Genomic DNA, 24,651 nt, shown 5'->3' on the forward strand with positions numbered 1-24,651 from the left:
TTCAGTTTCTTCTTCTTCTTCTTCTTCTTCTTCTTCTTCTTTTTTTTTTTTTTTTTTTTTTTTTTTTTTGCGACACACGACTGCCTTGTTCCACTTGTTTAAAATAATGAGAAGAAATGTCCCAAGTAATTCTTTTATTTACAAGGAAACATAATACTTCCAACAGCACAAGAATACAGCGAGGTTTTCGCACAGTATAGTAGTAATAAAGTATTGACAATTTCAGGATTTTTAACTCAGAGTTAAGTAAAAAATATTTTTTCAGTCTGAAACACATTTGCTTTTAGCCCCATTATACATAATGTTCATAATAAGTTACATAAACTAAAGAGTATACGTTTGTATCAAATGCAGATAAACTGTAAAATAATAAGAAATGACATGTAGGAGAATATATATATGTATGTACAGTAATTGTAATGTTTTTTTCATCAGATTATGTCTACATGGCAAAATACCTGTAATCAAAGATTACATCGGAGGGAAAATCAGGCAGATTTCCACTTTTTCCACTGTTGCAGTGTGGCTACAGGTTAGTTGCTGGAGTTGCTTTCATTCCTTACACATTTTTGGCTTGTGTTTCTAGAGAGATTCCTTGAGATGGGACCCATCTTTTATGTAGGCTTGTAAAGTTGAGTAATACATAGTATGATATTGAGTTATTCATACAAAATTGACTTGACCTGTAGGCATCAACTCAAGTAAAATCTCAGTCAGTTGCTTCGCAATATGTGCATAAATGTGTTTCACAAAATAAATATTTGAAATTTACATTTTTAAAAAAGTCCAATGAAACAGCATCAAGAAAAATGATTTCAATATTCATCAAAAGATGCAACGTTACACGGCTACTCCCTCATTACTTTACTGAGAGGGAAAACAGTGAGAAAAGGAAATAGAGTTCTGGATGCCCCACACTTCCAGGGACTGGATCTTGAAATGTCCCTTGCAGAGTGGGTTGCTCTTGAATGTGTCACAAGACTCTGTGTATCCTCCCTCTAGATCTTCCTGTAGGCTGAGAGCATGCCCTCCGTCACCACCTAAAAGAAGATACATACATCAGCACTACATATGCACACCTTTGACCTGAGGTAACTGTTTTTTAGAGGCCCATCTGTTCTGCTTTTTTGATAATATATTCAGCTGACTTACCGATAATGAGCTGGCTGTCATTGCCTGCTATGAACATTGAGGCTTCTTGTTCCTTGGGTCTCTTTGGCTCTTTGGCAGTTGTGGGTTCCTCTGATGGGGCAGTGAAGGGGATCGTCAGGTAGCTGGGGTCTTGGGGGGTCCCAGCAGGACAGGTCAGAGTAGTGCTGGCTGTGGTGGAGATGATGGGGGAACTGCCACTATTGGACACCTGAGAGGAGGCACCATTGCTGATTCGAACCTGCTGAGGGGAAGCTCTTCTGGTCATAATGCTGACCATAGCCTGCTGGTAGCGCTCCATGCTGGGACGAAGCTGAAAGAGTAACTGCACTTGTTATTTGAGCCTGATTGCAGTTTAAGAGTTCCACTGAATGACAGTGAAAACACTTTATGAAATTGACACAAAAATCCTCTGACTTGCAGGAATACTTCTCACCGTAAAAACAAAACACTCCCCAGTTCCAAAATATGCAAGTCCGTCAAAGTAATGCTTTCTCCTTTCTGTCAAATCTGTTGACAGGAAGGCACCAAAGACCTGAGAAATGAAAAATGTAATATTTCAGTACCATACAAAAATAAATAGCATCATTATTAGCGTTTCAACTTATATTCAAATCTAAGATTAAACCAAAAGGAAAAGCACATGTAGCAAAGATTTCAGATGTCTCTCAATATTTATTATGTTACCTCTTCATCCACAGTTTTGATCACCAAGACCGCTGGTTCGTGACCCTCCACATGTGAATAGAATCTATATGAGAGAACAAAAACATACCCATGTGCTGAAACTGCAGTGTCATTGATAAATAAACCTGGCTTGTAAACAATTATACTATTGACACAGCCTATCTTGACTGTGTATTATTTGAAGAGAACATTTTGTGTGTTGTTACAAGGAGCTGAAAGGTTCAAATTCAAGACAAGTTCACAACTTACACTGTTAATATATCTTTCCATGTCAAATTTTCTATATGGAGTGTTGGATTTTTTTTTTTTAAATCCATGTGTCACTAAATAAAGATGGCTCACTTAGGAATTTTTAGTTTCAACTTGAGGTGATTTAGCACATAAACAACATTTGTCCCCCACTGAACTGTAAGTCATTTGACATTCACACTCAAAGCAAACATGTTGATAGTGAAAACACACTGTCTCTTTCTGTTGCATAACTAGACTTTTCACTGCTGGCGCATGGTGTTCTCCAGTTATTGATCCATAATGACCCAGCCTCATTTAATTATGCTGGTATAAACAGACAGAATTTAAAGGTTTTGATATGTGGAAGAGGCATTTCAGGTTCATAATCCATGTCTGTAAAGTAACATTATCTCTTGGCGTCATAGGTGGTTTCTCAGTGGGATTAGAGCATTGAACAAAGGTAACTTACGAAGCAAGACTTCTTCCGTGTTCAGCTGTACTAAACAGCCTAATGGGACTGAAAAGGGCAAAGCGCTCAGGTATCCAGGCCCAGACAACTCTCATCTCAGTCCCTGTCACAACACTGGAGCTGAAGTTGGTAAAGTCCACTGTCTCGACTGACTGCCTTTAGGAACATTAAAAACAGCAGTAATATGTAAAAATGGGCTACAAATTAGATAAATATGAACATTTTAAATTACACATAGCTAGTGTATTTTCACAAATGTGCCATTCCTCAAAAAAAAATTGTATTTTGAAGATCCTTCATCTTCTATTTCATCATCATCAATTTCTGTATTATTAACCCACCTCTTCTGGTGGGTGCTGACACCTTTTTGCATGAGAGAGTCCTTATTGGCATTGAACAGGAGGTTGAGCTCTCTCCGTGTGGCCATTGGAATCATGAAGGCCCTCTCCAGAAGCTTCTCAGCTGTGCAGTGGCGAGATACATTCTGCACAAACCTTTTCATATCGGTTCTGAAGTCTTCCACATCTGCCACTCGCGATGACACAGATACTTTGTAGAGACTGAGCAAAGCCAGTGCCACCCTTCAAAGAATGATTGTGAGATACTTTTATCATATTGTTTCTCCTTCTGCAAAGGTTTCAGAAGTAATGAGAAATCACATATTCAGATTTAAGGATTTTGATTATGAGTGAAAATATGGCAGCAGCAAACCTGTAGAGGACCTTGTAGCCCTCCAATAGGTAGACATCCAGCACTCTGATGGCATATGTGAACGGCAGGTCAGCAAAGATCCACATGATCCAGTCAGAGTAAAACTCAAAGAGGTTTTGGTGGGAGCTGGCAATAAGCTTACGGATTCCTCTGCAACACCGATTAGCAAGGTCTCCAAAGGTCATACAGGAAGCGCGGTAGGTTAGAAAGGTCTGGTCGATGTAACGCTTGTTGGGGTCATTGTAGCAGATAAGTCGGGACACACTGTGGAAACACTCAGCTTCGTCCTGGCTGAAGTGGAGGATGAGGGAGACTAAGGCAGGCAGGATGGGGCAAAAGTTCATTTCTGGAAAGGATTTTCCAAGGCAAAGTAGGATCTTTTTAACAGAGTTCAGTCCGGCTTTGTTGAGACAGTATCTGGATAAGAGATGAGCAAGCCCAGTAAGTGTATGCACAGTAATAATACATTTTCTATTTTTAAAGCTCCACTTGTTGAGACTTTTAATCTAAAAGTACACATGTCTGATCACTGTTAAAAGTTGGGAATACAGCAACTTTCTCACTAACGAATGTAAAAACTAACCAAATAAATGTGCTTACTTTAAAGTTCCTGGGTTTATTATTTTTAATATTTTCTCATATACATTGAAAATGTTTTTAAGAAACAGTTACTATGTACAGTATGCTTTTAATTTTTACATGCATGTAGAATAGCAATATGTCTTCAATACATAAACCAATATTACCCCATAACAGTACCTGGGTATTTCTCCTGCCTCCATGTACTCTGGGACTGGTTGAGAGCTGATTTTCTGTTCTCCAAAGAGCTTCTTGGCCAGTTCATAGAAGACATCTCTGTCTGAAGTGACAGACCTGCAGACAGCCCATCAATCCACATTCAGATCGTTTGGCTAAGTGGGTTTAAATTGAAATGTACACCATGATTTTGCAATGGTCATCTCAGTTCCCCTAAATGCTTATATGATTGTGTTCATGACAGAAAATACATTTATTAAGATTTTGCATTTATGATATTCAAGGTGACTGACTGAACCTGGAATCCATGTTGTGGATGATGTGATAGTAAGCTTTGGCTCTCAGTGTGTGCGGCATGGCCCAGAATCCTTCTCTACCCATGGTTTTCAGCTGCTGGTGCTCACTCTTCAGGATCTGCTGGTATCTATTTGCAGCTTCAGGATCAATCCTCTCCCAGTCCACAAACTGTCCGTACTTCATTCCTGAGCTGGAGCAAATCTCCCAGTTGTCTGACTCAGAGATGGTCATCATGGACACTGACTTGAGATTTCCTTTACTGCCTAAGAAAAACATGTACACATACCTTTCATTTTTATTTTCCTACACAGTGTAAATAGACTCCAGTTTTCAAAAATTATGCCCAGTTTGGGAGTAGATGCTACATGCCATTTTAAGACATTATTTCAGTACCATTAAGTTCTCTAGAGGGAGAATGCTTGTTTGGTTTAGACTTGGACTTCTTAGAGGTGACTCGAACACCAGCCCCATCCCCCTCTTTATTCTCCTTTTTGGTCCCTTGAAGCCGGTGTAGGGAAGTTGCTCTCTGCCTCAGTGGACTGGACCTGTCAAAGTTTCCCATGTCATAGTCGGAGAAACGCTCTGATGTCTCATAACTGTAAAAGGACCTGGGGAGCAGTTGATTCAGTGTTAATTATGCACTCAATAAGAATGCTTCTTCTTTTTTTTTTGTCTTTTTTTATGTTGGCCACGGTCTGTCTGTAGTACATTTTAGCCACAACATTAAAACACAAAGCCACATAAACACAAGTAAACATGCCTGTTGCTCCCTGCTCTGATCACTAACATAATCTAGATTTTAAAAAATGTAAAAACATACCTGGAGCGAGGTCTCAGACAGGTTTTGTCTGTCTGTGTCTGCACACCATAGTCCTTTTTGTCCTCTGGGCTATAGTAGGAGTGAGACCTTGGCCTCCTTCTGCCTCCTACCATAGAGTCCCGTTCTTGGTCAGAGGATGTGTAGACTGAGATCGAATTCATGTTTCCACAATTGGAGAACTCTGGCGTTCTTGAAACATGAATCATGTCCAGTCTTATTCTCAGAAGAGATGCAAATTAGAAGGTAATGTGTGTCCTGTTACTAAGCACACATTGTGAGAATCAGGGCTTTATATAAGCTTGTGGGCTGTGGCCAAGCACGGTTTGTTTGTGGTGATTTCAGTCACTGAAAGTGAAAAGTTCCACTGATTTTCCTGTTTTAACTTTCATGCAACACACAGTGTCTCATTCTGAGAAGAAAGTAAGCAGTTTCAGTATTCACAATGCCACTATAACCAGAACCAAAATACAAGGAATAAAAATTTCCAGATCACATGACAAAACAAAGACACTTTTTTAAAACACATGATTTAACCAAGTGTCCTTCAAGTGACCCCACTCACTTCAATGTGCGCAACTGTTACTTTTATGTTACATACATCCATTCACTCTCCACAACAGGCTCTTCATTGCTACTGCAACTAAGAATTTGCTTAATATCTAAATGTTTGTTTGTTTATTTATTTATTTTTACAGGGAAATCTATCAAAACATTAATTGACCAGAATAAGGTCATCAGAAAGAGGTGGGTAATCATGTTGGTCTTTCTCTGAAACTACTTCATGTGTAACACCGAAATGCCAAATGAAGCTATTCCAAGAAGTCTTCTAAAGGTTATTATTCTACACAACAGGTACATGTTTTGATCCAAACACAACCATTGTTTGGGTATAAAACATAAAACCTCTACAAGTACTTATCTCACATGTGGGCTTCACATGTAATTGAGTTGAAAAACAAACTATCAAGCCCCATGAGTGAAGAAGACATGCTGTCATTCCTTCTTGTCAGTTTCCATGGAGGCTGGGACAAGATGAATTCTTACTTACATACATGTAATTCACACCGAACACAGTTCAGTCTATGGAGACCCACATTATGACAAAGTCTGGGCAGACTATGGGAAATTTACCTATTTACTTACTTTCTGTTTATTCTGTCATGCTTCTCAGAGGGTTTTAATAAAAACGACCTGTCATCTGATAAGTCTTTGTTTGTTTGTTTGTCCGTTTGTTCATTATTTTATTCCAACCAAATGAGCATCTCTTCCACTGAAGGAAAAGGAATTTTCTGTCAGTGGAAAATGAAACTGTATGCAGTGTGGAAATACGCACAGTAAACATATGACTTGTTTTGACCGTCATTCACTATGAACTGTGGTGTCAAAGTAATCACTGATTTTGAGTCTCTGCATGGAGATGATTTAGTTTTATTACTGATCGCTGCTTCTGTGACAGAGTATCAGTTGCAAATCTATGGACTTGGATTTTCAAGATGATGGTATTCTTTTGAAAAAGTTGGTTATAGGCTCATTAAGGACATAATTTCCTCTTCGTGCCTGCATGGCATAAAGCATCAAACATAGTTACTTTTAGACAAAGCGTGCAGTTGTAAAAGTTTTACTTAAATTTTACACCTGACCTTGTAAAAGTTTTATCCTTGAAAACAGTTTATAGTTGCTGGATACAAACAACCACCAACATCAGCAAATGTCACTAATATTTTAAGAAATAAAAATAATGAAATAGTAATTTATTTGTAATCGCACATGAGAGCCGCTGTTTAGAAAACTGAAAACGTGAAAACCGCGACCCTGGATCCACTTGTTCCTCGCACGTTGCCGTAGTGTCGTCACACCCAAACAAGCTGCAGTTTGCTGGTGATTACTGCCGGATGGTTCAAACTGAGTGGATTTTGTATCCATAGCCAACTTTAATCATAATGTCTCAGGATCTGTGGTAAGCAATGCGTTAAACAGCCGCAATACATTTGTATACAACTGTACTATTAACGACTACAAGTGACGTTACTAACCCTGATAGCCACTGTTTCGGTATCCTGCTAGCTAAAGTGGTAGCTAGCTCTTCCGTAATGAGACTAACGTTAATGTTAGCCAGATACAGTATCATCTAGCTTAAACAAGTCAAGGCACGATCATGTATGTGCTGGAAATTTGTAATCAGGCGGTCATGGACCAGGGCAAAGAAAGTCGTAATTTTTAGGCATTATTTTCATATTTACTATTAAGGTTAAAACGTGGTAATATTCGCAGACTCGAAAGAGGAAAAAGCCAAAGCCAAAGCTAAAAATGTCACATGATGAATGTAACAATGGTGCTCAGTCTCTGACGCTTTACCTTACTAAAGTAAACTCTAAGAACATGGTGCAGCTCAAGCTTTTGAGGCTGTCAGGAATACTCCTTCAGCTTTTTTTAGACGCTTAATGAAATGAAATGCTTGACTGCAACGACATCAAACGAGATAATTAAACTCTTCTGACAGTCTGAATATTGAAAACTGTACATTATAAGCTAGCTAGTGCTAGAAGTAGCCAAAACTAGTGTATTTTTACTGCATTGACCTGTAAGGTATTAGTAGAAATCTTACTTTCATAGATTGCACAGCCATATGAAACGAGACAGTTGTCTTCATCTTGTAAAAAATCACTGACCAGACCAATTGTCTTCACTCTGTACAAAATCTCTGACCGGGGATGTCATTGGTTTTGTACAGTGTTTTGTTTTCAGTGGCTTCTTGTTTGATAAGTCAGTAATGATGGGTCAATTTACATGACACCTCTGTTTATTCACCAACCTGTAGGCTACAGAACTATGATGCCACTTGTCGCCTGGCACAGGAAATAGCAGAAAACATTCATGAACGGAACAGGCAGCAGAGAACAGGGGGAAACCCTGCAAAGGTAAGGTGTTACATTCAAAAATAGTGGCATTGCATGCAAATTTCTCCTGGAATAGTCAGGTTTCTCTACTTGTCTGCTGGTGTAAATTTCCTCTGTCTTTTCAGCTCAACATGACACTACGGGCATCACTGCAGAAGCTGAAACAGAACATTGCCCAGCTCAAAGAGGGTTTGTTACGAGCTTCATCATCTCGGCGCATGTATCCTTTCATCCATTCTTCTAACGGTGTTCCAAGTGGTGGAAGTCATGAGACCAAGATTATAGTTTGGGATGGAGGGCTGCTGCTTGCAGTAGCAGTTTTGTTCCTATAGAGGGCATCAGAGTGTTTTTGAAAAGGTCTACTTCAGGGGTGTCCAAACTGTTCCACAAAGGGCCGGTGTGGCTGCAGGTTTTTGTTCCAACCAATGAAGAGCACACAGTGTGACCAATCAACTGTTGATCGGTTGATTAAATGAGTCAAGTCTGGTGTGCTGCTGCTTGGTTGGAACAAAAACCTGCAGCCACAAGGCCCTTTGTGGAACAGTTTGGACACCCCTGGTCTACTTCAACAATTAAAGTGTTTCCTATTAGAAAAGTAATATTAACTTTTTGTATGACCTTAACATTGCTTCATCAGAATGCAGTCAGAAGCTGACAGGAGGCAGAATCTCATTGATGACCTGCTAACCAGAGAGAAGCAGCTCAATGCCACCTTCAAGGGAGACATCACAGAACCAGAACCTTCCAGGTACTAAAATACAGACAAAATATTTCATCCTAAATGAGAGAATTTTAGAGAAATTAAGATAAGAGAATTTACAAATCTCACTAAGCCCTCACTTCTCTCCTGAATGGGATCACGCAAGGACTAAGTTTTGACAATTAGTCCATTATATCCCAGTTTTAAAGGTTTGTGTGAATCTCAACATATTTATCAATGTAGTACTTAAATTCACAGTCATTCACTCGTGCCCTGATTCTCTGTCTGTCACTATTGAACAGTATCAGAAGGGCCAAACCCAGCATCACCCCATGGTGCTTCAAAACACGTCACCTTTAATTTTGTAATTTTCCTCTTTGAGTTTTTTTTTTTTTTTTTTTTAATATAAAATCTAGTGCTGGTTGCCCAATTAAAAATAATGAATCCTCATTCTCTTGTCTATGTCCTTAACCTGAGAGGTCATAGGCTCTGTTCTTTACTTTGATGCTATGTCACCGGTCACTAACTTTCTGTGAAAGTCTTTGCACATCCGGTATGACCCATGTGCTGTGACCTCTTTCTGAGCTATCACTCGGAAGGAGGTCTGTCTGTTTGCCATTTTGACTAGGTGCTTAACTTCATAGCTAATTCTTTTTCATTAAAAGATTTGCTCGCTTTGCACTGTTGATCACACATTTGGCACCTCCTGATACAGACACACACATTCATTCATATGAATGTAAAAGTGTGTGTGTGTGTGTTGAGGAATAAGGATGGAAGAAGTGCGTTGCTTTGGTGAACCTTTGGCAGCAGGCAGTCATTACTTTGTGTAAGGTTTGACCTAGTGTGGGCCAGGTGATATTTGTTTGGATAGGAAGAGGAAATTGTGTCGTGTTGTTAACTTCCTCTGGCTTCTCGTATCTATTTTATAAATTAGTGTTTTGTTTTTACATTTATACAAAAACTGTGCCTTGTGCCCATAGATGTTTTCGTTTTGAGGAGTAACGGAAATAACAGTCGAGTGAGATCAAGCATCACAGTTTAATCAGATCAGCAGAGTTTAGAGGACTCTTTTACTGATGCCTTGATATGAGACTGCCTTTCTCTGATATCTTTCACAAGCTTTGGGTTTGGGATTGATCTGCTTAGCGGTGCTTTGCACAGGCTTTCATCTTTTTACAGACCACACACCCAATTACATAAAAGGCTATGTAAAAAAAAATCTCAAAACGACAGTCACTAATAAATTAGCTTGGCATACTGTAATCATGTGGTCATATGGTTTTTAGTTTGCTCAGTGAGACCTCAATTTAATAGTGAGATGTGGTGGGTAATTTGGATTTGTGGGTAGGACCCATTCCCACTGTGTGGTCTCTGAGGACAGAATTTAGGAGGGGGTGGATTGGCCATGCTTGGATAACCTAAGCCGCTCCCTTTTTTTTTTTTTAGTGAGCATTTTGTATAGAAGAAAAAAGAGATGGATGTTTCAGAGGGGACTTTAATCTATCCTGGAAACAATACATTTTAAGCATCTCCATTTCAGACTAAGCAAAGGAAGGACATGGCGCCTAGATTTGAAGGCTCAGTTCACCCCATCGCCCCTCGAACCCACCTTTCCTCTGTTATTCAGTAACCTTTCCTTTGTATTTGATTGTGCTGGAAATAGTTGTAATTAGTTAAATCTCGCCTGTCCAAGTCACTCAGTCAGGACCCGGGTGCTCAGGCCCCGATGGCGGCAGTCTAGTGCTTTGTGGCTGCCAAGAGATGTGCCTGACTGATTTTGGCGCTCCCCACTGACTGGTTAATTGGATCTTCACACACTGGGCACTTGCGTGGAGGAAGTGGAAGACTGGCACACAGCGTCATAGTAATCAAACTTGTCAGAGAGATTACACCAAATGCCTTGTTTCACCCACTCCTCTGATGCTATCAGGTTCAGCCGGCCAGCTTTGTGAAAGGTCTCACACAGTGCCTTACTGACCACTTCAAAAGCAGCTTGAAGTAGTTATCACACTATGAGATGCATGAGTTTGGCTGAGATAAAAGCAGTTTTATGCATTGCTTGTGGAAAAAAAGAGATTAAACATGCAAAAGGAGGACATTCAGAAGCTTTCACTTTTTTGTATTTGAAAGACTGGGTTTAAATGTACCAATGCAAGACTGGCCATTAAAACCACAGCAAACACTTGTAGTTTATTTTGGTAGTACTATTATTTTTATAGTCACCGATAAGCCTAAATGTGGGTCAGTTCACTTTTCCTGGGCTTGACCAGCACACGACTTGCTCTCAGCAGACATGGTTAAATCCAGCCTCACACAGAGACCCTGAACCCATCACCGCAAGACAGCCATGGGTAGAGGGGGGGGTCTGAAACACAGCTTTAAGCTATTAGCTGAAGAATAGTTTTTAAACCACACAGCGGTGTTTAGCACTGCACAGTACAGTGCATGGAGTTCTCTGGTCTGTCACTTTGTCAGAGCAAAACCTCCCCAGCAGTCCACAGTCCTGTGACAGATTAACATGCACTGTTTACACACTGCGCAAGCTAACCTGGTATTTTTCAATCATTCAAAAAACTTAAGAGACAAAATGAGCAAATAAATAGTTTTTTTTTTCTATGATCTGAAGGGATTTGTTGTCATAAAATGTTCTAAAGAGTACAGTGTTGAAAAAGGGAACATGCTCTGTACAGATGTGTTTGCTGTAAGAGTTACGCAGATGTACTGTGCCCCTATCCCAACCAGACATGTTGACTGTGTTTACTTATATAGCCAAAGCTCACTGATGCATGATGAGTGTTTTAGGCTTGTGTGCTGGAATGGTGATTGACAGACAAAAAGAGTACTTTTGAAAACTACTTTCAGTTGTTGCGCACTGTTGGGTGATTTGTCTTTGATGCTTTAACAGCGGGTACTCAGCTTTTTGGGTAGGAATAGTATTTTCATGGTTTCCAAAACAAATTTTTATTTTATATGACAGTCCTCTTGTTTAAAAAATAATCTTGAAGAGCTGTGTGAAACATTTTGGAAACTAGGTATTGTTATGATGATGATGATGATGATAATTTCATAGGTCGACTTTGATGGCTCGAGGGGTAGGAGGGAGTGGAGGCGTTGCGGCCAACCCCTGGCTGGTCAATGAATCAGAGGAGACGAGAGGGCTGACCTTCGGGGAGATCAAACAGCAGCAACAACAGGTCATCGAAGGTAATTACACATCGCTGAAGAAGAGTGATAATAGTTTCTGATAAGCTGATTGTCTTTCTGAAATCTTCTCCTGACAGTATGTTTCATTATGTGAGTTTTAACATCAGACTGCATCACTGGGAGAGTATTTGTAACTCATATTTGCCCTTAAATGTACCTCACCACAAACAGCATGACAGCCCCACCATAAATTTAAATAACATCTCTAACTGTGTGTGTGTCACATTACCTTCACATTACCTGTCACATTACTTGTTGTCTGTCTAGTTAAAATGAACATAAATTGGGACATGGGGAGAGGATACAGTTGATACATTAAAGAGTATTCTTCACTGGACATGAACTTAACTGTATTGGCCATGTTGATCTATGCTAACATATAAAAGGTGATTTCCTGGTGTTTCCTGGCTCTGACATGACTTGAACACCCAGACGTTAGTTCACCTGACTCCATGTGACACTTCATTGCTATGTCTCCATTACTGCTCTGGTTACTGTCAATTTGGCTTCAGAGATTCCTGTTAAGACAGTGAAACCAAACCACATGGAGATTTCTAGTCCCCTCTGGGATTTCTGGTGGTGTTGGGTAATGTTGAGCGCCTGAACCTGCGGTCATAAAAAATTCCTGTGGTAGAGAGTGTGTCAAACTTGGAAACCTTTAGAGGCCACATTGCGTCTTTTTTTTTTCTTTTCTTTCTTTTTTCTTTTCTTTTCTTTTCTTTTTCTATTCTCGTCTATTTTTTTCTCCTCTTTAGTTTCACTGTTTTTCTTCTCCATCTTGGCCTTCCTTATATGTTATAATAACAGGAGTAAGCCTGAGTGGGGTAAAGTACTGAATGACTCACATGTGGCACTGTGAGCTGAGCTGGACCCCAAGAGCCTGTCATTCCCATTTCCCAAATAGTTGCCCCATTATATCACTAGTACAGTATACTGTAATTGCTCCCTTCTTACGGTTGACTTTTTAAAAAAAGGATTGCAGCATTACTTTTTTATTTGTCGTACCCCCCTGCTAAATCACAAATTGATTCTTGTGCATATAAGTTTATTGGTAGTTATGTTGACTATTTTCCTCTGTCTTGTTTTCTGCCGTTGCATAATCTTTTCCTCCGTCAGCCATGCAAATGTGTAATATTTAAATTTTCTTTGCCCTCTCTTCTCAGCCCAGGATGCAGGCTTGGAAGCACTAGCCGCTGTCATCAGCCGACAGAAGAGAATGGGCCAGGAGATTGGAAATGAGCTGGATGAACAGAATGGTAAAGTTTAATGTGCATGTGCGTCTGTACGTAGTCGTCAAAAATAATTCCAGACACATTACACACCGCAGTGTGAAAGCAATCAGACATACTTGTTCTGCTGTGGAACGACTTGCCTCATGTAACTTGCTGCACAGTGATACTCCCTTACACCACCGCAACACTGACACAGTTACTACCGTGCACACACACCCCCAGACTATTAGAGCAAGTGACCTCACATACATGTCACGACCATGTCTACCAAGTTACATACATCCCACAGAGCAAAGTGACCTCTCTCTTCATGCTACTAAAATGCATTGAAACTGCAGAGTTTTGTTCTTTGGAAACTGATCTGCTCAGAGCTAATGGTGCTTTTGAGGTATTTCTGGCTAAATGCCTCTCATCAGTCCATAAATAGCTTCCATCACAGGTAGAACGTGCTATACAGAACGGAGTGCTTCATTCCAGACTGTTTTTCTGCTCAGACCTCTGGTACTTGAGACATACGACTTGGGTACGATCATCTGTCAACCGATGAACGATTAGATCCTTTAATGCATCGCTCTCAGAAGATTATAGCAGTTAATAGTCTTACTTTACAGAGAGGATGTATGCATGTATTCCTATCGTTTTTGTTTTTATTTTTTGCATTTAATTGTGTGCTATAGCTAATGTTTACACTGACAGTGAGCCCAGAACATGCATTAGCCTATTGGCTTCTCTTCTGACAAGCAAGGAGAGAAACACTTCAGAAGCTGCAGGTCGATAAAAAAAGGAGGGCAGTAATAAAGAAGTGGTGAGGCTGAGTGACACTGTGGATAGCAGACTAGTGTCTTTGTCACAGACACTTTAGCAGGAGTGGGTAGGCTCTAGGCTTGATATTTCTCTCTCCATGGCTAGCCAACTTAGAATACACAGCTCAGGCTTCAGTAATTAGTAGGCCAGTTAGATCTGCTCTTCTGAGTTGAACAGTTAAAGCGGAACAAGGTGATAACGCCTAAATCTCAACAGAGGGATTGTTTTATGAACCAAATTGTCAGTCTGTCTAACACCAAGTTAAAATGATTGGATTGGAGTGTTCTTAATTTTTGTGGATTGTCCGATTGACTTGGTAACCTCATCTTGATTTGTCTCATGCACCAGTAATTTTCTGCTCCTGCCCTGACGACTAGCTTCCAGTTGGGAAAAGACGGCGTCGTACTATCCTGTAATATCCTGTCTGAGCAGTTGTACCCAAACAAGTCCGGCGGTTGTATAACTGAGTGATCTCGGCACGGAAACAATCGACCTTCCCTTCTGCTGGGAAGGAATGGCAGATGTTTGGCTGATTTTGGTTGACACCGATGGGAGAAGGGAAGAGAGAGAAAGGAAAGCTGATTGTTTTAGCCCGCTCTCCTGTTACCGCATTGAACTAGAGACGGATCATTGCTTTAATGCTCTGACTGACGTGTTTTTCTTCTCGGTGTTTCAGCTTGATGTCAGTGTTTCCAATAATATGAACCTGAATGGGTGATGGGAGAGCTGTAACAGAATTACACCAGCTCCACTGCAAGTTAGGAAGAAGTCAGATGGTTTTGACCGTAGAAACAATTGCCTGTCACTAGTCTTGTGTTTAGACACATAACTCTCAAATACAAATTTGATGGGAATTCAACTTTATTTCCTCAATGGCCCAAAATATCTACATTGGCATTGTAATCAGCTCCATGTGTTGAAACTCAAACCATGCAAATTTGTAGAAGCCTGCACACTTTTCCAGCTGTTTTTTTCCTAAGCATATCTTGGTTGGTAACCAATGGGATAATGTTGTTATAGTATATATCTATGTATACTGGCTATAGTTTACATCTTACAGATAATAATCATGGGGTATCAGATGTAACTGGTCAAGGGGTTGCAGTTGGTTGATTAAGTCTTACCAGTAGAGGAGAGTGTCTAGCTTTGCCCACACTCAAAAATGTAACTGGAAAGGCATTTTCCTAAGCAAGCTTCTGATCAGCTCTCAATTATCAAATGTCAGAGCTTTTCTGTTTCCTGTTCCTCCTTATAGGTGACAGTCACAAATTCATTTTTAACCATTACAAAATGGTATCTTCAACATCATCAAAAAGAGAGGTAGTATTTTACATTTTTTAACATTTTACATGTTTTTCGCACTGCTATTATCAATATGAAGTTAAGTGTTATAGTATTGTTGCTATGGCAGTTGTATTTATTATCAAATAAAATTTTGTGTGATAGAAGGTGTATTTTTAAAGAGAGTCTTGTGCTCTGTTCAGGCTCTGCCTCTCTAAACACCCAGCCTTTACTCAAGCTCTCTTCGGTATTTAGCCAGTATGCAAGGAAGGCAGCTTTTGTATTCATTCTTTGTTTTGTATTTTTTTCTAGACTTGTACTTAAATTACTCGGAATATTGCTTCATATAGCTTTGTAGGTGCTATATTTCTTGCTTGTATTAAATGTCAGAATCGACAATGTTAAAAGTAAGAGGATAGTTTAATGTTTTTTGGGAGGCAGGATTTAAGGATTTAAGGTATAAAGCAGGAAAAAGGCAGGGCTCCTTGTTGATCTTGACAGTTGATGCGTAACCTTGGCGTCCGACTGTCTTTCCGTCTTGTAGGGTTCCTTTTCCTCCTGATCACTGTTCTGTAGCCGTGTTTTCCTATAAATAGTCTAAGCTCTTTGTAGTTTGGCTGCTCAAGTCTAGCTCATGACCCAAGTGCAGTGGAGGTTGCAGTCATTTCCTTTTCGGGAAACAATTCCGGCTGAGGTCAGCAAGGAAGATGACCCTTTTTAGAGGTTTAGAGACGAACCCAAAGCCCTCAGTTACTCCCCTCTCAATTTTAACTGGATCAAAATGGACAGAAATGTAGAAATGAGTAAGCAGGCCAATTACCTCAATTTCAGTCTCTGCTTTATGGCACATAACATTTATCCACTGCATACTGAAGATTTTCCCATCTTACTTGCCAGTCATAACAAGAGGAGAAATTCAATCATGATTGTTAGTGTGTTAAAATTAGTTAGATGATGTGCTGTCATCAGGTTTTTTAAAAAATATTTTTTACGTGATGTTACCAAAGATCGGTATATTTTCATTTCCACATTAAATGTTGCCGAAAATAGTCCAGCACATACCAACTGAAATGACTCGCAACGGCAGTGTGTCTCCCTTCCCACTGAGAAAGATCAACATTACTTTCACTTTATTGGTGTTGATATTTCTCAGATTGTGGCCTGGAACATGACATCAGTCCATGTCAGTGTCTTTTACTTGTGAGTGACAGACAGTGGCTAGCTTGTTAAAAAAAAATTGCCTCTTTTGAAAGGGGCGGCAAGAGATTGAAGCTGTCTGATTTGTTAGATTTTTAGGGGCCTTCTTCTGAATTGAATTTGACTGGTGGTGAAGTACTGCTGCTATGACATATGCCATATACCCTAAAAGCCCCCGCTCTCATATTTGCTGGTGGACCTCATGTATATACAATATGTGCGATTGAAAACCATGTGATGTAGACAGAGACAGACACGGAGACACAATAACATATGCAAATGTAGCGCAAAACAGTCTTCAAGTGTATCGGTGTGCTCACAGGCTCATCGGGATCAGGTGTTATTTGCTACTTGGGCTCGACCAGTCGAATGAATAAATGAAGGAACAATGAGTTTTCTGCATGTCCGCAGTTCAGCAGGAGTTTCTGGCTTCACTAAATCTGCTCTTCAGAGTTCACCACACATAAACGATTCAAATGAAGCAAGTCACGGCCATTTGTTCCATACAATTGTCTCCACATCCAGACCTAATTTTAATAGACCTCTGACAGCTCCACCAGATGTGTTCTCACATTAACTATCACAACGATGGCCTTTCCGTGTCCTGACCCCCCCCCCCCCCCCCTCTTTTTTTCTTCTTTCTTTCCTCTGTTTGATAAAAATACTTTGGTCTGCTTGGTATTGCTCCCATCTTCACAGAGAACACAGTTATAGCCACAAAATGTGTATATCCGGGACTGGAGAAAAACAGACCTTCATTTGGATTGAAATGAGGGTCTGGAACAAATTTTAGATGGATCCAAGAGATATTTTCTTTCAGGCACTGACACAGGTCTGACCACATGTGCACTCTGATTTTGTCTGAGACTTGGAGATAAGGAAAAAGTGGATCTCTGTTGTTTTTCATGACATAGTAACAGCCTGGTCCAAGTTGAATCTTGTGTTGTATAGTATTTTCTTGCTTGGCAAACTTTTCACTGTTATCCAGTGTAATATAGCAGACTGAACTTGATTATTTAAATACTTGAAATAATGAACAAAATATAAATATTACAGATATGTATATATTTGGCTATGTCGAAGTTATGATATATGAGAATCTAATGTAGTAGCTATTCTGCAACCACAGGATGTGCCTGTAATGACTTAATATGCATGTGCAAGGAATTTTGTATTTGTCATTTGCATCTGGATATTTTGCACTATTGCATATGAAAGTGGTGATTGTCAGAGACGCTGCGAGCATAAAGGATTTATGAACTGTTAATGGCATTGTTTTCCTTCTCTTGGTGTCATTTTAATTCTTCTGTGTAACCCACATAAACAAAAGGACCCATCGTCTGTTCATCATCTTCTTTACATTGAATTCAAAATATTTGCTACTGCCCTGGCACTGCCAAAATAATAGACTAGTTTTTGTTATCTCTGTAATTGTGATGGATTAATTTTTATGTGCTGTTTCTGTTATTTTACACTTCCTGTTCAGGGATTTAAGGCGTCACTCCTGCTCTTCAGTGGAACACATGGCTGTTGCATTGACTCAGTTTTTGACCTTTTGGTGATGGGAGTATTTTTAGAGCACTTTGTCACCCAGCCTGATTTTTCTTGATGTAAATGTGTTAGTTGCCAAATGGTCACTCTGTTAGTAAGCCAGCCGCTGAGAAAACAGAATACTCCTATGATGGACTTCATTTCTGGCTAATAATTAGATCACTGATTTGATTCTGCGTCAGCAAGGGCCAAGTTGGGCAGCGCTAATGACTTCCAAATAAACAGACGAGTGAGGGGAGAGAGGCACTTACTGCTGCAGCACAGTGACATCAGCAGCTACCCCACAGAGCACAGCCCCCTGCTTGCTTCTGCTTTTAGAAACAGCTCGGTGAGCAAATAAACCATACTAATGATGACACTCGGCAGAAAGTCAGTGTGGCTGCAGTTGCAGATTGATTTATTGTTTGTTTGATTCGCTCAGTTTGAAAATGAGGCTGGCAGTAGTGAGTAGTGTTTTCCAGACTCACGATGTGAGGTTCAGAAGAGTGCTGTCATCAGAGGAATGAGAGAGCAATCGGCTTGTGTGACCACCAGATTGGCTGACTGGTGTTTAACTTTGGGAATTATTGAGAACGATAAATGATGGAGGGATAATGTTGGACACCCACACTATAATGTTCTTTGGTCTCATTTTTTTTGGTCACATTTTCTCTGGAGAAAATGCCAACTTTAGGCTGCTATTGAAATATAATGTTGAATAACTGCGATGTAGGGTTTTTTTTTTTTCCTTAATCCTACTGCTTAGATACATATGCCAGATTTCTTCATCTCTCAGTGCATATACATTATTATGACAAGTAGGGATACAACTAAGGGTTAGTTGCGTTGTCTTTGTATTCTATCAGTATAGGGTTTTATCAAACATCAAAGCCCAACATGACATGGCATACTACAACTGCTTATGTTGTCAAACCAAGAGTTCAAGCACCAAAACATGTCCATGTTGTGTAAATGCCTCAGCAAATCTTCCAAATAAGTGTAAATATATCGATGTGAACATTTACTTGAGGCTGTCCCTTTTTTTTTATTGTCTTGTTTTTCCATCTGTCACACCAAAGACAGTGTCCAAGTTAAGCATTTTCAGACTCACTGTTATGTAGAGTTCTCGTGTGTTTAATTGTCCCCCGGGGCGGCCGTGGTGCAGCAAGTTAAGCGTGCGACTTTGGACTGCCCGGAGATCGGTCCAAAGTCGGAGGGTCGTCAGTTCGATTCCTCGACCAAGCACAATGGATATGCTCAATGGATATGGGTGGTGGTGAAGGAGACACGCCCCCCTCCGCCTCTGCGACCATGGCACCGATCTACCCCAGCTCCCCTGGCTCCTTCTAGGGAAGCCCACCCGCCACAGCGTCTCTAGTGCATGTGCATGCTTGTGTGTGTGTTTCGTTCACTTTGTGTGGGTAAAATGCAGAGTGTATTATTGAATATTAGAAAATCAGTAGCTGAGTTCTCAGAGATTTTATGAGCAGGCAAATGGGAACAACTGATTAAGTTGCCAGTTTGTGGTTCCTACAGAACTTTAAGTTAAATACGTCTGGGATGTTGTCAAATAGAGCAGCTTGTCGATTTCAGCCCATAAAATAATGTATAAAGTGGAGTTTTAATGATTCTTTAACCTTTAATCAGCTCCTCCACCTATAAATCACAGACTTTTGACAGGCAAATATTCAAAGACTATAAAGACTGTTTTATGTTTGTACTCCTTGGAGGAAGATTAAAATTGTTTTGGAAGGTTTAAATAAATATTCTCAAAAGACCTTTGATTACAGTGGCCATGGGATGAAATCACAAAAGGTAGCCAAACAAATATGTACCGCTAGTCACCAGGCCAAATTCTTGTACCGAACATCCAGAGTACAATCAATCATGAGTCCCTGTGCTCTTATTTCTCTATCTATCCATCCCAGCATCCATCTCTGTCTAAGCCCTGTTAGTGTCAGGCTAATAGAATCCTGGAGATCCTGGGGGGACTAACAATGACTTGAGGGACTTGGGTCACATCAGCCACCACCAAGCGATGAATTATCCAGTTTAGGCGCAGTAAGGAAATTAACATTTTGGGACAGCAAAGAAAAACATCTGAAGACATTTCATCAATCACGTCGTCTTTTGTTTCCCCTCAGTGGATTGATGCCTCTCTTCTCACTCAGAAAGTGTGGGTTTAGACTTTGGTTTTCTTCGCTGTCTTGAAATGCAACCTGTTGTACCTTTTTTTTAAATAGTTTTTTTTTATGTGCCTACTTGGTTTTAATGCATCTCGTCAGAAAAAGTTTGCAGAAGTGATTCTTAAGTGATTTCACTGACTTTGACTTGTGTAGAATATCTTAATGGTCATGTAATGGCACCATAATCTTTGGCTGATCTGAATGTGAAAGTCTTTGGGAGTCCTTTGTGGTGGGTTGCATGAAAAATTCATACATAAAAAGGTTGTCTGAATGTTTCCTTATGTGGTTTTTCTGACTGAGCTCACTGTGGCTCACTGCCAGTGGCTGGTTTTCCATCACACACTCACTTCTTACTTGTGTTATTCAAAATGTTATTCAGTGACAATGGAGAAAGTATTCATACCTGGCATTGATTATTAAGGTAACCCTATATGCTATAATCATTAGGATTCCTTTTTTGAAGAGATCATTAATATTCTGTATTGCAGATATCTTAGGGAAAGCTTAAATCATCTTTGCTCAGGATACGCTATCAATTTACAAGACCTTTATCTCTATCAAGAGTAGAATTTATGTATTTTAAATTTATTTTGTGGTATACTAACATATACAGTAAGTGACAACTTAAAACGCTTTTTTTTTTAGTTAATAGATACTAACATGTAAGAGGCTTTCGCCCTTGGAGGTTTCCCTCTGTCATGGTTTCTTCTCTACAAGCTGCAGTCTTTGTTGCCAGATCATGGCTTTGATTTATCTCGATCCATCTGGAACAAATGTGTGCCGGTGACAGTTGTTAGCAGGGAAGGCCCCACATTAAAAAGCCAGTGGCAGAAATTCCCAGGCTAGACTAGAGGACCTATGTGTGGCAGTGGTATAAGAGAAGGAGGGTGGGAGACCCCCTCTGCGACAGATTTGGCCTGATTTAGCATGGCCACTAGTCAAGGTTACAGTAAGGTAAACGTTTTAACGTCACCACGATTCGCCATTCCATACTACAGTGAACTGTCAAAGCAAACTCAGCAAAGACTGACAATAGAAATTTTCGGGGCACATTTAAACATGTGACTTACCAACAGGTGATAATGGATGATAAATGATCACCAGCTTTGATGTTGTTGCCAAATAACTTCTGTGCTATACTATTGACGCCGAGGATTGAAAAGCAAAGCAGTGGTGACGGTTTTTCCAACTGTCTATCAAAACAGGAAGCATATTCTGATGAGCTGTTTAATGTCTTATTTATTGAATTATTTATTTAACCGCACCAATAATATGCACAACCCAATATCAACGCAGAAGCAGGTGGCTACACCTGGAGACCAGTGAGGTTGAAAGTGGTATATATATATTTTTTTTTTTTATAAATCCAGGTGCTGCTCAGTTGATGACAGATTAAAGAAAGCTGTGTTGAAAATATGCAGAATGTATAAAGCTGCACTGGAATGCAGCTTATGTCATGGCGTTTGAGAATAATACACCAAAGTTTATCACAATTTCATGGACCACGGTGACTCATTCCTGGATGTTTTTCTGTCCTGTTGTGTAAGGGATATTATAGTACATTAAGAACCATCCACCCCACAGCTCCAAGGATCGAATGATCCTGACTTTGCAGGTTTGTGGGAGCTAATGTTTCTTTAGGGTGATTTTAGCTTGAAATGGCTAAGATGAAATCTCTTATTTAAGTGTGGTTGACTCAAGTATTTCCCGTTTAGCACAACATTGGTGCCAAACACACTCCTCTAAAAGCTCATTTAGAATGCAGTTATTTTGCTGACATTTTTTTTTCCGCAAGCAAATTAGACAAATGACAGTAGTTGTTTGTAGCTGTTGTTTTTTTAATTGTCAGAATGCCTTTGGCGTCTAATTTTCAAGATGGAAGACACAGGGTAGCTTTGAATTTTTGAAGGAAATGTGGAGACTTCCTGACTTTCACTCGGGGTCTGAACCTCTGTCTCGAGCTCTCTTTATTCATTCCTTACACAACTATTTGTGTTACTTTCTGGGTGTACAAATGAGTGCACCATCATGAATGTGTTCCGGGAAAGACTGAAAATGTGCACCATGTCCCCTTATTTAAAACAGCTATTGCATCTTGCCTTTCTCTGTAGAGAAGTTGTAGACATAGAGAATAAATGAGTTTTGAACCAAGAAATAAAGATTATGATTATAAAGATTTTGAGAGCCAGCTACAGTAATGACAGGTGATAGGAGACTGTAGGTGAAGGCTTTGTTTCCTGATGATTTTGTCTTGGTTCTTGGGATATCAACAGTGTCTGTCTGCTGAGATTTTGTGTCTAGCTGGTTTTACTTCCAACTTTGAAGCAACAACCCATACTATGGCTTAAAGGTGAGAGATCTGTCAGACCCAAACCCTGAAATTCTCATATGCTCGTACCTTCACTCTCTTTCTCACAGACACACACAGTTGCACATATTTAGACATTCAGATATTCTGTGTTTGATAGACACCTAGAGAAGCCCAGTATACGACATGATGCAGGAGTGAGGTGTGGTCAGTTCTGCTCAGCTCATCTGCAGACCCGGATCACATCCAGATGTCCACCGACAGGCCTGTGTAGAGACTGGGCGAGGTTGTTTCCCCTCCACTCCCTACGCCATCCATCCTCCACAACATGTACGGCCACCATGCTGGCAGTCGCATGGTTTTTCACAAACTATCAATTGTGCATTATCCCTGAAAACGCATTCGTTAATAAGGAAGGGGAAAAAAAAACTGCTGGAGAGGTATGATTTCACCGGTTCTTTCCCACCACTGTCTTTAAAGCAAGATGACACAACTCTTGGAAACAAACACTTTATGGACTGTGTGTGTTCTTTGAAGGGTTTGGTCTTATTACTGTGTCTTTGACTAATCTGTCTTTTTTTTTTTTTAATACCGTCTTAGTAGACATTAAAGGGGGTGTTTATTTTATTTATGCATTTATGCATTTATTTACAGATCATCTATTTACTTTTAAGCAAGTACTACTAGTACTTTACAGGGCGACACATCAGTTTAGCCAGAACCTTTATTTAATATAGCGGAACTTATAAGTTAAGTATTATTTAACTCTGACTTGAACACTTACTCTACACCTTAATAATTATTATAAACCTTAATATTGTGCAGTTATAGATGTTTGTCTGAGTTATGCAATCTTATGTCATACGTTAAATGTTTGTTGTGTTTTGTTCTGCAGCTTCTCCATAATGAAATGACTAATATTCCATACAAATGTAGTCACAGAAAACAACCTTTTATGTAACCTTGTCTGGTTGCTTCACAGTTACTGCTGTCCTCATAGGAATCATTTGGAAAATCTTGCATTATTACTGTTAAAAATATATAGGATCAAAAACTTTTCCATCACGCTGTGATGGCCAGTAGCATGATGGCACGTCGAAATACATCGGTTATATAAAGAATATGAAGAATCAGAAGTGAAACAGATATTATAGTGTCCACTGTTCCTCTGCATTACCTCACTGGATCACCTGCTCAGGAGGAGGATGTTATGATTTGATTACATTTTGTTTGCACAGCCAAGCCACTGCTACGGGGTTTTTTTTGGGAGGGTGAATTGCCTAGTGCGTGTGGTATGTGTACAATTTAACGGCAAACTGATGTTGATACTGTGCTGTAATTTTTCCCTGGAGAGCTTTTGCGGGCAGATTGTCCAGGGGAAGCACATTAGCTGTATGTGTTGGTGGTATTGGTGGTTGGGAACCTCTACAATTTCAGCTGCCAGTTCCTTTGGCTCTGGGCAAAGGATTCCCTGCCATTTAATGGTACCTTAGACTGACTCAGGCTTGGCCCGGCAGGTTCCTTTTGGCTAACGCAAGTGACAGCGGGAACAAATCTCCCCCTCTGTTTATTTAATTGCTAACCGCTCCGGTTTGGAGGCCACGTTCAAAGGACCGGCGAGCGCAGAGCTGCTTTGCGTTCCCCTCAGCCTCAGGGTAGCATGGGTCATCCCAAATAATGAGTGGAAGGACTTACTTTACGAAGTCTGCCTCAACCCAGAGCCAGCACGTGGTTCCCATTTAAGCACAGGGGGAAGATTGCACCTTCATCGGCCGGGCATTTTTATGTGTTTATGTGTGTGCGCAAGTGCACATATATACATCTGTTCTTTAGCAGCATACACACTCATCTCAGTGCACACAGACACACACAACTCAGTGTGTATATTCGAGAGTGTAAGTGCCTTGTCTGAGTGTGAGATCATTGTGTTTGTACTGAAAGTGTACACCACATGTCAAGCACATGTTGTCAGGTTGTGATTGGCACACAGGCCGTATTTATATTTGCATGAGGAGCGTAGAGGCCACTGGCCAGTCTGAGATGGGATGGAGGTCGAGGTAGACGTCAGTGCAGGACCTCACACACACGCAGACACAAACACATTGAGACACACACACACACAAAAGGAGTGTGGTAAAGAGCAGGGTGGGCTAATCTTACAGATGCACTGTGCAAAGACAGTAAAGCGA

At 40.2% G+C, this 24,651-nt stretch overlaps 2 protein-coding genes across 2 annotated transcripts in view; one reads left to right on the forward strand and one right to left on the reverse strand.

Moving 5' to 3' along the window:
• Positions 1-119: 119 nt before the first annotated feature.
• LOC121181325 (TBC1 domain family member 24-like) lies at positions 120-5,372 on the reverse strand. Its single transcript, XM_041037238.1, has 11 exons — positions 5,121-5,372; positions 4,694-4,908; positions 4,302-4,563; positions 4,007-4,120; positions 3,248-3,664; positions 2,878-3,117; positions 2,537-2,692; positions 1,837-1,900; positions 1,586-1,684; positions 1,153-1,462; positions 120-1,040 (listed from the first exon to the last, which is right to left on the reverse strand). Exons 1-11 carry the CDS (start codon positions 5,324-5,326, stop codon positions 865-867), a joined length of 2,259 nt encoding a protein of 752 aa, XP_040893172.1. The 5' UTR covers positions 5,327-5,372; the 3' UTR covers positions 120-864.
• Positions 5,373-6,955: 1,583 nt separating this feature from the next.
• stx8 (syntaxin 8) overlaps positions 6,956-24,651 on the forward strand; it is a 40,522-nt gene continuing 22,826 nt past the window's right edge. The window contains exons 1-6 of the mRNA XM_041036500.1: positions 6,956-7,077; positions 7,939-8,038; positions 8,143-8,237; positions 8,655-8,765; positions 11,791-11,924; positions 13,088-13,180. Coding sequence (XP_040892434.1) covers positions 7,061-7,077; positions 7,939-8,038; positions 8,143-8,237; positions 8,655-8,765; positions 11,791-11,924; positions 13,088-13,180 — 550 coding nt within the window. The 5' untranslated portion in view covers positions 6,956-7,060. The remainder of the gene's footprint in view (positions 7,078-7,938; positions 8,039-8,142; positions 8,238-8,654; positions 8,766-11,790; positions 11,925-13,087; positions 13,181-24,651) is intronic.

The sequence above is a fragment of the Toxotes jaculatrix genome, chromosome 4 (assembly GCF_017976425.1).
Source record: "Toxotes jaculatrix isolate fToxJac2 chromosome 4, fToxJac2.pri, whole genome shotgun sequence".
NCBI lineage: Eukaryota > Metazoa > Chordata > Actinopteri > Toxotidae > Toxotes > Toxotes jaculatrix.